This window comes from Suricata suricatta, chromosome 7, assembly GCF_006229205.1.
Source record: "Suricata suricatta isolate VVHF042 chromosome 7, meerkat_22Aug2017_6uvM2_HiC, whole genome shotgun sequence".
Lineage (NCBI taxonomy): Eukaryota > Metazoa > Chordata > Mammalia > Carnivora > Herpestidae > Suricata > Suricata suricatta.
The window spans coordinates 33,319,449-33,333,621 of NC_043706.1; the positions used below are offsets into that span (position 1 = coordinate 33,319,449).

Below are 14,173 nucleotides of genomic sequence, written 5' to 3' on the forward strand. Positions count from 1 at the left end.
TCTGACAGAAGTCATGATTTGAGCACCTACTAGGTACAGGACTCTACCAGATGTTGGAGATGCAGAGAGAGCTGTTCTCAAGAGCTTTTGGCCAGACAGGTAAATATTAGCTTCTACAAGGGAACTACAGTTGCTAGAAGATGAGTTTGCCTCAAGACTGCAAAACTTTATAAAGTGCTCACCTTGATGGAAGGGGGCCTTGCCTGCAGAAACACCCAGAGGCCCAGCAGTCAATCCAGGGTGAAGAAATCAGAGAAGCCACGGAGCGAGGCAACAGGGTTGCCAGTTGGGCACACCCCGGACACCCCTCCCAGAAACTTCCCAGAAATTGGGCCTCTGCTGCCCTCTAATGGAGGAAAGCAAGCTGCCTACTGGGGCCCAGCCACGCTGACCTTCCTAAAAAATGGGGGATGTTAAGGACCTTCCTGCCCCCAGAATTTTTTCCCCTTAGAGTCTCGTACTTCATTTCCTACAACGCAGAAGCTGAACCTTTTCTCCTTCCAAGCACTGCTGGCTGTCCTATTTCCTGACCACCACCCTCCATCATGTTTCCCCAGTTTCCTTTGTTGCCCAGGTTCTGATTCTGGTACCCTGGTTCCCTGCCCTGCCAGAGTTCTGGTTCCAGAAGGCCCTTGCCAGGTGCCTCGGGCCTAGCTCCCACATGGGCGCAAGGCAGTGCTGAAGACATGGGCATGAGCATCCCCCACTTCCTGGGGCAGCTGGACATCCGCAAAGGGGTAGTGGGCTTGGCCACAGGTGCTGGGTTCATCTACCTGCTCTACAAGGCCATCAAGGCTGGCATAAATTGCCAACCGCCCATCAGCACCACCTCACCCATCTGCATCGCCCGTGAGTGTACGGGCCCTGGGGAGAGGGCTCTGCCCCAGGAGGTACCTGCTCCGGAGGCCTCCAGTGTGGGAGGGCCCAAAGGTGACTCCTCCCAGTTCATCTCTCCCTCCTCTTTCTCTCCTCCATCTTCCTCAAACCTGCCCTCGAGATGCTAGCTCAGTCCCTAGGAAGTAGATGACATTCAAGTGGATCTCGGGACTCATCTGTCAGGTCTCCAAATTTGACACTCGCTGTGGCTCCCAGGATGCCTCTGCTTGGAAACATGGCATCAGCAGTTCTTCCTAAGGGAGAATTGGGGCACCTACATCCCCAGAATGTCCACTAGCCCATAGGACAACTTTGCATCCAGTAGAAAAAGGCACCCTTCTGCCAGACTTTCATATTGCCATCTGTTGGAATACCACTGCCATATACTGATTATGACAAAATACCACATATGACTGCCATATGCCAGGAAATTGTTATAGTAAACACAAAACTCTGACATTTAGAATGTGAACGATTCACCATTAGACGGATGGCCTTGGCGCATGGCTCCGCTGTCTATGGCGGTCCTGCATATATAGCAAGATGGCCTCTTTTCAGAAAAGGCAAGGCAGCCTTGTCCCCAGGTCCCTCTTCCCCACTCCCCAACCTCATTCTCTGACCACTTCTGAGTCCCCAGCCTGAACCTGGCTGGGGTGGCTGTCTAGGCCTGGCAGTCGAGCGAGAGCGGCATGGGCGAGACTCAGGTGAGCTCCGGAGGCTCCTCAACTCTCTGGAGTGCAAACAGGATGAGTACGCCAAGAGCATGATCCTGCACAGTATCACGCGCTGTGTGTACTTGCTGGAGGCTGAGGTGAGGGAAAGGAAGCAGGAGGTCCCTCCTGGCCAGCCTGGCCCATGGGGGCTACAGCCGATCCCCACCCCCTTGGCTGGCCAGACTGTGTCCTGGGACCTGTCTCTGGCTGGTGCTGGTGCGGGAGGGGTCAGGCTGAGGGGTCTTGGTGACATGGGGAAGCTGTGGACCTAGGACACCTGCTTCTCCTGCTTCTTCTGTCTCTCCTGGCACACTCTAGGCCTCTGCTTGTACAGTTGATGACATCAATTTGGTGGGCTCCATGCTGGATGACAAGGACAACAGTGTCAAAATCCAAGCTCTGAACACACTTAAAGCTTTCTCTGGCATCAGAAAATTCAGGCTTACGGTCCAGGTGAGCCCAAAGGCGAGTGGTGGGATGGAGACATAAGATGTCCACAGCCCATGGCTTCTTTAATAGGCATGGGGTAAATGGTCATGCTCCAGAAGTTTTGGGGTCTGACTTTCCTCATAATCAAGTGAGAAAATGGTGGTCAGATTCCTGGCAGGATCATAAAAGCCTTTGAATATCAAGCTGAAACTGAACTGGGGTGCTAGGAGTATCTCTGAGTCCCAAGTAGCATAAAACCCCAAGGTTCTTTCAGATGCTAACCAATTCTACAACACTAATGGGGTGTCCTAGATTCAACTCCATTCTACGCTGTCTACCTGGATTTAGTGCAGACCCCACAGATAAAGGATTCAGTCTCACGAGACTCCCCCCACCACATCCCATGCCAGTCACAAGTGCCATACACTTAGCTGTAAATTTGGACTTCCTCCTCTGGTTTGAGAATTCACTAGAATGACTCACAGAACTCTGGAAAACACTTTAATTACATTTACCAGTTAATTATAAAGAATAAACTGAGGAGCAGCCAAATGGAAGAGATGCATAGGGCAAAGTATGGGGGCAGGGGAGGGTGCAACTCTTCCACGCCTTCTCTAGGTGAGCCACCCTCCCGGCACCTTGAGTGTTCACCAACCGGAAAGTTCTCTAAGCCCTGCTGTTTAGGTGTATGTATGGAGGTTTCATTATGTAGGTGTGATTGATTAATCATTGGCCGTTGATTTTTGAACCCAATCTTTAACCCTTCCCTTCTTCAACCCCCTTAATCATGGCCACCAGTGTCCCCATCTGGAAGCTATCTACTATCCATGAGAGTCACCTACTTGATATAAACTCTGGGGTCATGTAGAGGAACTTATGAATAGCAAAACTGTTCTCCTAGTCAAGTGCAAGGACTTTAGGAAGTCTGTGCCTAGAACCGGGGACAAAGGCCAGATGTATTATCCTGCCCACCTTCTGCTGTATCGGTCTGTTGCTGGTGGCTGGACCATTGACGCCTTCACTACTACCATGTAGAGGAAGTACAAACCACCAAATGCCCCAGGCTTACCTGTTTCCATGCCCATCCTTTCCTGCTTTCCTGCTGATGACATGAGATAATGGGTTTCTTCCTGTCTGTGGTCAACATTAGTCTCTGTCCTGGATCCCATCCCCTTCCTGAGGACCCCTTTTCTTAATTAGTCTCTTTGTTTTATATGCCCCCCCAATTCCTTCCCATTAATAGTCAACATGCTCTAATCTTTCCAATCTTGACCCCCCATAAAAAAGAACCCTTCTTCCTTGACCTCCAAAATTCTCTCTAGCAAATGGTCTCTCGCAAATTAAAAATAAATATTGAAAACTTAGCAGTATTTTATATGTGTATAGTAGAAAGAACTATAAACAAAACACACGTAACCAAACCCCAGGCTAAGAAATCTAACATGACCAGCAGGTTAGGTGCTCCAGGTCCTCCTCTCCCCCACAATCCCAACGAGAGGCAAGTATTTCCTACATTTGTGCATCAGTTCCTTTCCTTATAGTTTTACTATATATTCAGGTCTCGTTTTGGCAAAGCAAGGTAGATACTAGTAGGCAAAAATGTAGTTCGGGATGTTGTTACACTTCACGTATCTGGAAGTGTGCGTTTTTTAAAAAAGATTTTTAATGCTTTATTTGTTTTTGAGAGAGAGAGAGAGAGAGAGACAGGCCGTGAGTGAGGCAGGGGCAGAGAGAGAGGGAGACAGAATCTGAAGCAGGCTTCAAGCTCAGTGCTGTCAGCACAGAGCCCAATGCTGGGCTCGAACCTATGAACAGTGAGATCATGACCTTAGACGAAGTTGGACACTTAACTGACTGAGCCACTCAGGTGCCCTGGGAAGTGTGCATTTTGTATTCTGTGGTTTGCCTTTCCCCCCAGCACTGAAAGATCCATCTTTATTAATGGGTGCAGCTCTTTTCCTTGGTTTCTATTGCTGTATAGTATTTTAGTTCATGAACGTCCTGCAATTTTATTTATCCACTTGCCCATGGGTAGGCACTTAAATTGTTTCTACATTGTGCCATGGGCAGTCCTGTACACATCTCCCTTGAGGATATAGGAGACTTTCTCTAGGATATGTATGTATACAGGAGTGGGATGGCTGGATGGAAGGGTACGCCCAACTTTTTAAGAAGGGTTGTATTGCATTCTATTTCCTCCCCAAAACTTGGTGTTTTCACATTTTAAATTTTTTGCATCAAACTTTTTTGAGGAGGGGCACTTGCCTGGCTTGATCTTGATGCCTGGAGTTCAAGCCCCATATTGAGTGTGGAGCCTACTTAAGAAGAAAGGAAGAAAAACTTTTGGGGGGGATAAAAAAAGGTCTCTAGGTCTCCACTTGCTGGCTGCCTCTACTTTATCCCTCAGCCCTCTGAGTTTCCTCAAGTCTGTAATTCTCAGGCATATCAATTGCCTGCAGAGCTGTTTAAAATGGAAAGTTTCAGGGCCCCACACCTAGAGAGTCTAGTTGAGCCAGTTTCACAAGCCCCCCAGGAGATTCTGATGCAGCTGGTCTGGGCAACACTTTCCCCATCATATCCTGAGAACCTGACCCCCTATTCTCTGAGTAAAAGCAGCCAAACCCTGGCTTCAGTTTTCATCTGGATGCATCTAGATGCACTTTCCTGCATCTCTCTCCATAGCCTGGGGACTCCCCTGACCTCCAGACCCATGGCCAGTTGCTCCACTTAGACATCCTAATGGCCCTCTAACCCAAAATGGAGCTTAGCCTCATTCCCTAAGTTAGACCACCATTTCCAGAGGGATCTGATCCCATGAACCCCTTGCTTGGTCTTCCTTAAGGCTCTCAGCATAAAGAGCACGGTCCTCCACATCCTTGCCCAGCCCCAGCCCTTCACATGGTATGTTTCATGCTCTCCTACTCCCTGGCCCTGGCACTTGCTCTTTGCCTGAAATACCACTCCAGGTGTGCTCTTATCTGTCCTTCAGATCTTAGTGGACAACAAAGGATTGAGGCAGGGAGAGGCCAGTACTAATGGGGATGCTGTGATCCTCACTCCAGGATTCTTGCCTTCCTCTTACATGGCTCACAAAGTACAGCTTGTGAGGGTTCTTAGTCCTTGGTAGTAACACTCAGTCCGAGCATCTACCATCTTAGAAGTCAAGATCCCTTTATTCATTCAACAAATGTATATTAAGTACTTAGTGTTTAGGCACTGGAGATACAACAGTGACCAGAACAGGAAAGATCTCGGTCCCAATAGAAGTTTATATTCTAGCAGGTCAAGGCAGGCAATACACAAATTAGTGAAATGTGTAGTATGTGTCATGTAACATGTGTTATGGGGGAAAATAAAGAAGGTGGTAAGGAAGCTGGGAGGAAGCTTCCCATCGAGTTTCAAAGGAACAAATCCTTTGGGACTTAGAGCTTGATGAAGAGTTCATAGAAATTAGAATAACACCAAAAGCATGATCTATAAGAGAAAAAAATCAATACATTGGACTTCATCAAAACTAAAAACATTTGCTTTGTGAAGGGCCCTGTTAGGAGGATAAAAAGACAAGCTGCAGGAAGGGAGGAAATATTTGCAAAGCACATAGGTGCCAAAGGATCTAGATCATAAAAAGAGCTCTCAAAACTCACTATTAAAAAAAAATCCAGTTAAAAAATGGGCAAAAAACATGGAGACATTGCACTGAAGAAGATCTATGAACTGCAAACGAGCACATGAAAAGATGTTTAAAATCAGTAGGCATTAGGGAAATGTAAATTAACACCACAGTGAAATATTACTGTACACCTATTAAGTATTCTAAACTTAAACTGTGATCGTACCAAATGCTGGTGAGGGTGAAGAGAGACTGGGTCTCTTGTGCGTTGCTGGTGGGAATGTGAAATTGGGGGCGCCTGGGTGGCTCAGTTGGTTGAGCGACTTCGGCTCAGGTCATGATTTCATGGTTCGTGGGTTCAAGCCCCGCATCAGGCTCTGTGCTGACAGCTAGCTCAGAGCCTGGTGCCTGTCTTCAGATTCTGTCTCTCTGTCTCACCCTGATGCTCCCCTGCTCATGCTGTCTCTCTCTCTCTCTCTCAAAAATAAATAAAACATTAAAAAAAGAAATTTGAAAAAAGGACGGAAGGGAATGTGAAATTGTACAGCAGCCATTCTGGAAAATAGTTCATTATACATTTACCATACCACCGAGAAGTTGCGCTCCTAGGCATTTATCCTAGAGAAATGAAAACTTCTATCTGCACAAAAACCTATACACAATTATTCATCGCCACTTCACCTGTAACAGTCAAAAGCTGGAAACAACCAAAATGTCTCTCAATGGATGTGTGGTTAGACAAACTGGTCATCCATGCCACAGAACACTACTCGGAAATGCAAGGGAATGAACTCTTGACATACACCACAACTTGGATCTCAAGGGCATCACACTGGGTGAGAACCCAATCTCAGAAGGTCACAAAGTGTGATTCCATTTATGTAACATTCTTAAAATGACAAAATTGTAGAGCTGGAAAACAGGTTAGTGGCTGGGGCTGGGTTTGGTGGGGAAGGGCAAATGTGACTGTAATGGAGTCCTATGAGGAAGATCTTTGTGGTGATAGGACAGTGTGTTGATAGCAGTAGTGGTTCCATGAATCTACACATGTGATGAAATGACACAGCATTATACACACACTTTGTACCAATACTGATTTCCTAGTTTTTATGTTGTGTATAATAATGTAAGGTATGGTCATTGAGGGAAACGGGGTGACAAGCACACAGGACCTCTCTGGGCTCTTTTTGCAACTTCCTGAAAATTTATAATTATTTGAAAATAAAGAGTTTAAAAATAGAAGTGTGTTGCATGTGACAGTGCTGTGGAGAATGGAATAAAGATGGAGATAAGGAAGACTGGGATGGGAGTGATTGCAGCTTGATGAAAGGGGTGGTCAGGGAAGACCTCACTGAGAAGGCGCCATTAAAGCAAAGTTTTGAAGGAGGTAAGAGAGTGAGTTATGAGTATCTGGAAGGAGAGCATTCCAAGTGGAGGAAACAGCCTGTGCAAAAATAAGTGTGTATCTGGCATGCTCAAGGAATAGCTAAGAGATCACTGTGATGGCAACTATAAGAGAAAGGAGAATAGATGAGGTCAAAGAAATAGCCGGGGGAGAAGGGCAGAGCATATTGGACCTCGTAAGCCACTGTAAGGACTTCAGCTCTTACCCTGAATGAACTAGGGACTTGAGCCAAAGAGTGACGTGTCTAACATGTCTGCTGTTCTGAAAATAGAGGCGGGGAGGAGGGGTGTGAGGATGGAAGTAGGGAGACAGGAAGCTATTGCAGAAATCCAAGTGAGAAATGATGGTGGCTTGGAACAGGGTGGTAGAGGGGAGATGGTGAGAAGCAGCTTAGCTGTTGATAGATTTTGAAGGTAGAGCCAACAGGATTTTCCGAAGGATTGGAAAAGCGGTATTGAAGAAAAACAAAGTACGGTAGTTAAAGAGGACCACAGATTTTTGATCTGAGTAACTGGAAGAGGGAATTAACCAACAGCAGAGATAGGGAAGATTGGGACTGCATACAGGTTAATCTGGAAGGTCTATTAAGCATTCTGGCAACTGACGCCTGGTGGCTCAGTTGGGGGAGCATGTGACTCTTGATCTCGGAATTGTGAGTTTGTGCCACACGTTGGGTGTAGAGATCACTTGAAAATAAAATCTTAAAAAAGGGGGGGGGGCAGTGTGTCTGGATGGCTAAGTTGGTTAAGTGTCTAACTCATGACTCAGGTCATGATCCCAAGGTTGAGATTTTCTCTCCCTCTACCCCACCCTTCTCCCCTGCTCATGCTCTTTCTCTCTAAAAAAATAATAAAATAAAATAAATTTTTAAAAATATTTATTTATTTTTTAATGTTTTATTTATTTTTGATACAGAGAGAGACAGAGCATGAGAGGGGGAGGCGCAGAGAGAGAAGGAGACACAGAACCGGAAACAGGCTCCAGGTTCTGAGCTAGCTGTTAGCACAGAGCCCGACGCGGGGCTCGAACCCACGAACGTGAGATCTGACCTGAGCCGAAGTCGGAGGCTCAACCGACTGAGCCACCCAGGCGCCCCTAAAATAAATTTTTAAAAAGCATTCTGGATGAGGTGAAATTAGCACCTGAATATATGAACCTGGAGTTCAGGGAAAAGTCTGGGTTGGAGACAGAAACTTGAAAGGCATCCGCATCAATAGTATTTAACACTGTGAGTCTGGATGATCTCCCTTAAGGAGAGATGAAGAGAGGAAAAGGTTAGGCAGAAGAACCAGGAAAGAATTCCATGGACGAGAAGCCAAGGGAAGAAGGAGGTAGGAGTGGCCTCCTAAGTCAAATACGAGAGTATGTTAGAATTGTCTATTGGGTTTGGCTCAGGCATCATGGGAGGGGGCAGGGAAGAGTGAAGGCAGAGGCTGGGATAGTGTTGGGGATCACCACATAAAAGCAGATCCTCCTTCCCTGACCCCCACCCCCCAGGAACACTCCTTCAAGGTACTGGAGCTGATCTCCACCATCTGGGATTCGGAGCTACACATTGCAGGCCTCAGACTCCTCAACAACCTCCCACTGCCTGACTATGTGCATCCACAGCTGAGACGGGTGATGCCTGCCCTGATGGAGATCCTGCAGTCAGACTATATCCTGGCACAGGTGCCTGAGGACCACGGCCCAGGCCCTGCCCCTCCTGACCAGTCCTGGCACAGCACCTAGAGGGAGGAACAGGTATTTGTGCCTTCCCTGCTCAGGCCAAGTAATCTGCCTTCTCATTTTTTTTTTTACTCTTTCTTTTATTCAGGTGCAAGCCATACGATTGCTGAGCTACCTGGCCCAGAAGAATGACCTTCTCTATGATATTCTCAACTGCCAGGTGAGAAAAGAACTGCAGGGTTGATGGATCAACTCAGATATTGGGAAAGGAAGAATCATGGATTCCCCAGGCAGACTTAGCCCTAACAAGATCATCTTGTTTCTCTTTGTGCCTTTGCACTAGATATGTTGAAAACTATCTCCTCTTCCATGTCCCAATACAATGAGAATTCATTTTATTAGGAGGAGGATCCTCCTTTAAAGGGCTTTCTGAACTCTGAGAGCCAGGAATTCAGGTGACAAAACAGAAGTCAATGTAGGCATTTTCATATTAGAGAAAAATAGCTTGTAACAAAAATCATTATTAGGAATAGACAGGGTCACTACATAATAATGGTTCAGAAGGATAAAGTAACTCCTAACTTATATGAACCTAATAACACAGCCTCAAAATTTATATGGCAAAATTTGATAGGATTACAAGGAAAACATTTTTTCTCTTTCTTTAGTTTTAGTGAAGATAATGAACAGATAAAATTCTAAGACATTTAAAATGTACATACAGATAATACATTGTGAAAGGATAAGCACCATCTAGTTGATTAACATATCTACCTTTTACATATTTATCATTTGTGTCTGTGAGAACATTTGAGTTCTACTCTCTTATAAATTTTGACTACATAATACAGTGTTATTAATTATAGTCACCATGTTTTACATTAGATCCTCAGACCTTATTTATGTTATAGCTGAAAGTTTGTACCCTATACCAATGTCTCCTATTTCTTCTACACTGGCAACCATTTTTCTACTCTTTGTTTCTGAGTATGACTTTTTTAAAAAGTATTCCACCAATAAGTGATACCATGCAGTATTTGTCTTTGGCTTATCTTACTTAGCATAATGTCCTCAAAGTTCATCTATGTTATCACAAATGGTAGGATTTCCTTCTTTCTGACAGTGGAATCATTATAAGGAAAAAACTGACACATCTACCACCACAGTGGAAGATTGGGGAGCCTTTATTTTTTCAGCAGTTAATAGCTAAAAACCTAAAACTAGTAAGGGTATATTTGCTGTGAATACCTCAAACAAGATCAAGCCACTAGACACATCTACAATTGTAAAGAACATTTCATAATTAATAAATGCATATTCATCTCACACACACAACATATTTATTAAAAGTTGAGGCACCTGGGTGACTCATATGGTTAGGTGTCCAACTCTTGATTTTGGCTCAGGTTATGATCCCAAAATCATGAGATTGAGCCCCATATTGGGCTCAGCTCTGGGCATGTAGCCTGCTTCTCTCCCTCTACCCCTTCCCAGCCCCCCTCTAAATTAAATCAATCAATCAATCAATCAATAAAATATTTATTTTTTTAAAATGTGAGATAGGACATGAGGGGAGAGACAGAATCTGAAGTAGGCTCCCGGCTCTGAGCTCTCAGTACAGAGCCTAATGCAGGGTTCAAATTCACAAGCAGTAAGATCAAGACTTGAGCCAAAGTTGGACAGTCAACCAACTGAGCCACCCATGTGACCCCAAATAAAAATATTTATAAAAACCACATTATAAGCTTCCATGTTTGACTCAACACATTTCCCAGAATCAATGTTATGATTCTATCAAGTTTTATGACCACAGTGCAATTGGGTTAGAGAATGGTAATGAAAACTAAAGAATTCCTTATACAGTTGAAACTGAGACTTAAGTACTGGGGGGTTGAGGCAATAGGAAGATGGAAGAACTTTAGAACTTTTCTTGGATTTTTTTTGCCGTTGTCTCTCCACTCCCATCACAGGTGCATGCCAACTTCCTGAGCTTGTTTCAATCCACACAGCCAGGGAGTCTTCTGTTCGAGGTACTGGTGTTTGCTGAGCGACTTAGTGAGGGCCGGAATTCACCCCACTACCGCGCTGTGAAGTGGCATTACAATGAACAGTCTCTGCATGAGGCTCTTTTTGGGGATGAGTCACGACTGGCAGACCGGCTGCTCGCGCTGGTCATCCACCCTGAGGAGGAGGTTCAGATACAGGCCTGCAGGGTCATAGTCAGCCTGCAGTGCTCCCAGGATGTGGGAGTCCGGCCCTCTGCCTGCCAGCCCAGTCATTCCTACTTTAATAGCGGGGAATAAAATTAAGGAGAGCCAATAAATGACTATGGGAGAAAAGCCTGAGGAGCAGTTTCTGTTCAGGGTCTTCCAGGGGCTGGGCATAGAGTTCAGCCAGCATGACCCCTACACAGTATGGCAAAGCATGGGCACATCTCCCAATACACATCCTCACACCCCTGTTTAGGGGACAGATTCCTTTCTTCCCCCGCTGCTTTAAAATTTTGAATGTGGAGCCAATGCTTTAAGGGAGTTTTAGAGAGAAGGCACATTTCAGGACCGAGGCCAAAGATAATCAGCAAGAGACAGTATTGCATTGGATTACTCAGGATGGGCCACAGTAACAAACAGCCTCCAAATTTTAGTTGCTTAAAAAAGACAAGATTCTTTCTTTTATTTTTCTTTTTTAGGTTTATTTATTTTGAGAGAGAGGGAGCAGGAGAGGGGCAGAAAGAGAGGAAGAAAGAATCCCAAGCAGGCTCCAAAGAGCCTGGAGTGGGGCTTGAACGCATGAACTGTGATATCATGACCTGACCTGCAGCCAAGAGTTGGACACTTAACCGACTCAGCCACCCAGGTCCCCCAACAAGGTTATTTCTTATTCATACTACATGCCTACAGCTGGGGGGTGGAGGGACAAGGTGTCTGTTCCATCATCTTCTCTCTGTGACCAAGGCTGAGGGTAGATCTTCACTGTGTATCTACAACTCCTAGAGAAGGAAAAGAGAAGGTGGCAGTGATCACTGGCTCTTAAAAATTACACCAGAGGGGCACCGGGGTGGCCCAGTCGGTTAAGCAACTGATTCCGGTTCAGGTCATGATCTCCCAGTTGGTGAGTTTGAATCCCACATCAGGTTCTGTGCTGACAGCTTGGAGCCTGGAGCCTGCTTTGGATTCTGTGTCTCCCTCTCTCTCTCTGCCCTTCCCCCACTCGTGCTCTATCACTCTCTCAAAAATAAACAAATATTTAAAAAAGAAAAGGAAACATTATGAGAGAAAACCCTAAAATCAGAGTGGTTCTATATGCTACTACTTGATTTAGGAGGAAGAGCATGTTGGCCCAGCTATAGAACCCCAGTGTGCTTCAGGGGCAGGACCACAGTCTAGTCTAAGGCTAACTCTGGCATTTTGCTGAAGGGAAAAACAAACCCAAAGGGGAAAAGCGACTTGCGCAAGGTACATGACTGGTCTGGGGCAGAAATAGCGTTAGAGCCTCCTAGGCTTGGGCTCTTCTCCATACTCCTTGGCCTGAGCTCCATTAGAGTTGAGTATGGATTCTAATCCAGAATGTGAGGCAGTTGGGAAAGACAGAGCTTTTGGCTTTTCGGGGTCTTTTTAGGACTGAGTACTTGAGGAAATTTGTCCCCACTGGATTCCTGACCCAGGGCCTCATCTCTTGGTAGTGGGAGGGGAGTTGGGGGTCGGAGCAGGGTTGTTGATGATGATGGGCTGATCAGAGAGCCAGCTCCTACGTGGGGACCATCCTCATCACCATCTCCCAAAGTTTGACTTGTCACCTCTGAGTGGACATCACTTCCAGTTCTGAATCATCAGCCCTCATCTCTCTCCTGAGTGCAGACCTGAGGCTGCTCCTTCCTGCTTCTTGGATCCACTGCGGTGACCCCAGTGGAACCTGTCAAAGACCAACATCATCCTCCCCACTCCTCAGCCAGCTCCCTCTGTTCCTATGTCACCAGTTAAGTACTGGGCATCGCCCTCCACCTCTCTCCACCACATCCAACCAACCATTCAGAACATCCCACATCTACCCAGTTCTTCATTTTCCGTTGTTGCTACCCTCTTCCCTACATTAGGAATTTTGAGTTTTCCACTTCTGGCCTCCACTCTCTCTGGCCCTCCACGCTCCAGGCTGGTCTCAGAACCCACGTTGCATCAGCCTCAAAAACATTCACAGGTTCCCAGCTATCATGGTGAACTTTTTCTCAGCTCCAAAGCTAAGTTTCATGATCTGACAAATATAATTGTACTTATAACAAAAGTAGATTGATTTTTGTCCTCAAAGATATGGTCCCTGGACTTCTTTTTTACATGACAGTGCCAAATGAATTAGTCTTGTATTCAAGGCCCTTCATGATCTGGTCACTGGCCTACCATGTCAAATCTCTTCTATAGCCAAACCGGAGTGAACTAGTCACTGCTGCCCTACTCCTACCACTTAGGGTCTTGCCTCTAAGCTTTTGATACAATGCCCCCCTTACAATGCTCTTCTCTTTCCTTTCCACTGGGCTGTGTCCTTTAGCGACATCAGAGTTGAGCTATGCCCTACCGCAGCCTAGAGCTTTCTTCAACCAGCCTTTGCTGCCTTCTGCAAAACTTCACATCTGATCCTTATACCTGACATTTGGCTAATTAAAACTTTGGTCTTATAAACTTTGTTCTTCTTTTTGCAGTAGGTCATATCTGACTCCTGATAATAACCTTGAAGGAAGAGCCTAGGCTGTGTAGGCACATGATAACAACTGGCTGATGGTAATAAAAGGGGAGTTGGCAACGGGCAGTGAGAGGTGTGGATTGGTTATTTGTTGCTGTGTAACAAACTATGACAAAACTTAGTATATCAATCTGGGTCTGATCAAGAGAGAGAAACAACACAGCAATTTGAACAGGGGCATTTTAATATAATTATTACCACAGGCGATTAGAGTAACAAAAGAATTGGTGAGTAAAGAGTAAAGAAAACATGAATAGTAGACATAGGAACAACCCTATCCCCATGGCTGAGGCTGAGGACAGAGCACCAAGGAAGACGCCCTCCTATCCCCCACTAACACTGAAATCCAGACCTTGTTGAGAGCACAGCCTATGGCTCGCCAGATGTCAGAAAAGTCAGAACTTGCCAGAAGTCTGCCCTCTAGGGTGCCAAGGAAAGTTCTTCACGGGGGCTGCCAAACCAAAGGCTAGAAAACTGCCTGAGCAGGGTACAGGGGAGGCTCCTGCCCGGGGGCTGCTGGCTTCTGTGGACTGCAGAAGCCTGATGCTAGAGAGCTCGTATGTGCTCCGCATGCTGGAGAAGCCACATGCACAGCGGGTGCTGAGTGCTGGAGAGTCTGCAAAAGCTTCAGGAGGTGAAGTGTTCTGCTTCCATCTCTTCCCAAGGGAATCAGTGCCAGGAGATGCTCCTAGCTGCTGGCATTGCTGGTCACTCCAGGGACCGGGCTCTGGTGAAGCTGTT

The 14,173-nt window shown here is 46.0% G+C and overlaps 1 protein-coding gene across 2 annotated transcripts; it reads left to right on the top strand.

The window, feature by feature from the left end:
* Window positions 1-622: 622 nt before the first annotated feature.
* On the top strand, window positions 623-11,040 carry ARMC12 (armadillo repeat containing 12). 2 transcript variants are annotated; one of them, XM_029945566.1, is made up of 6 exons: window positions 623-930; window positions 1,542-1,687; window positions 1,908-2,042; window positions 8,531-8,704; window positions 8,850-8,921; window positions 10,672-11,040. In XM_029945566.1, the coding sequence occupies exons 1-6, from the start codon at window positions 687-689 to the stop codon at window positions 11,002-11,004; spliced, it is 1,104 nt and encodes a 367-aa protein (XP_029801426.1). In that variant the 5' UTR covers window positions 623-686; the 3' UTR covers window positions 11,005-11,040. The 2 variants fall into 2 exon arrangements, with proteins under 2 accessions (XP_029801426.1, XP_029801427.1); XM_029945567.1 differs by having other exon boundaries at window positions 623-849.
* The last annotated feature ends 3,133 nt before the right edge of the window (window positions 11,041-14,173 follow it).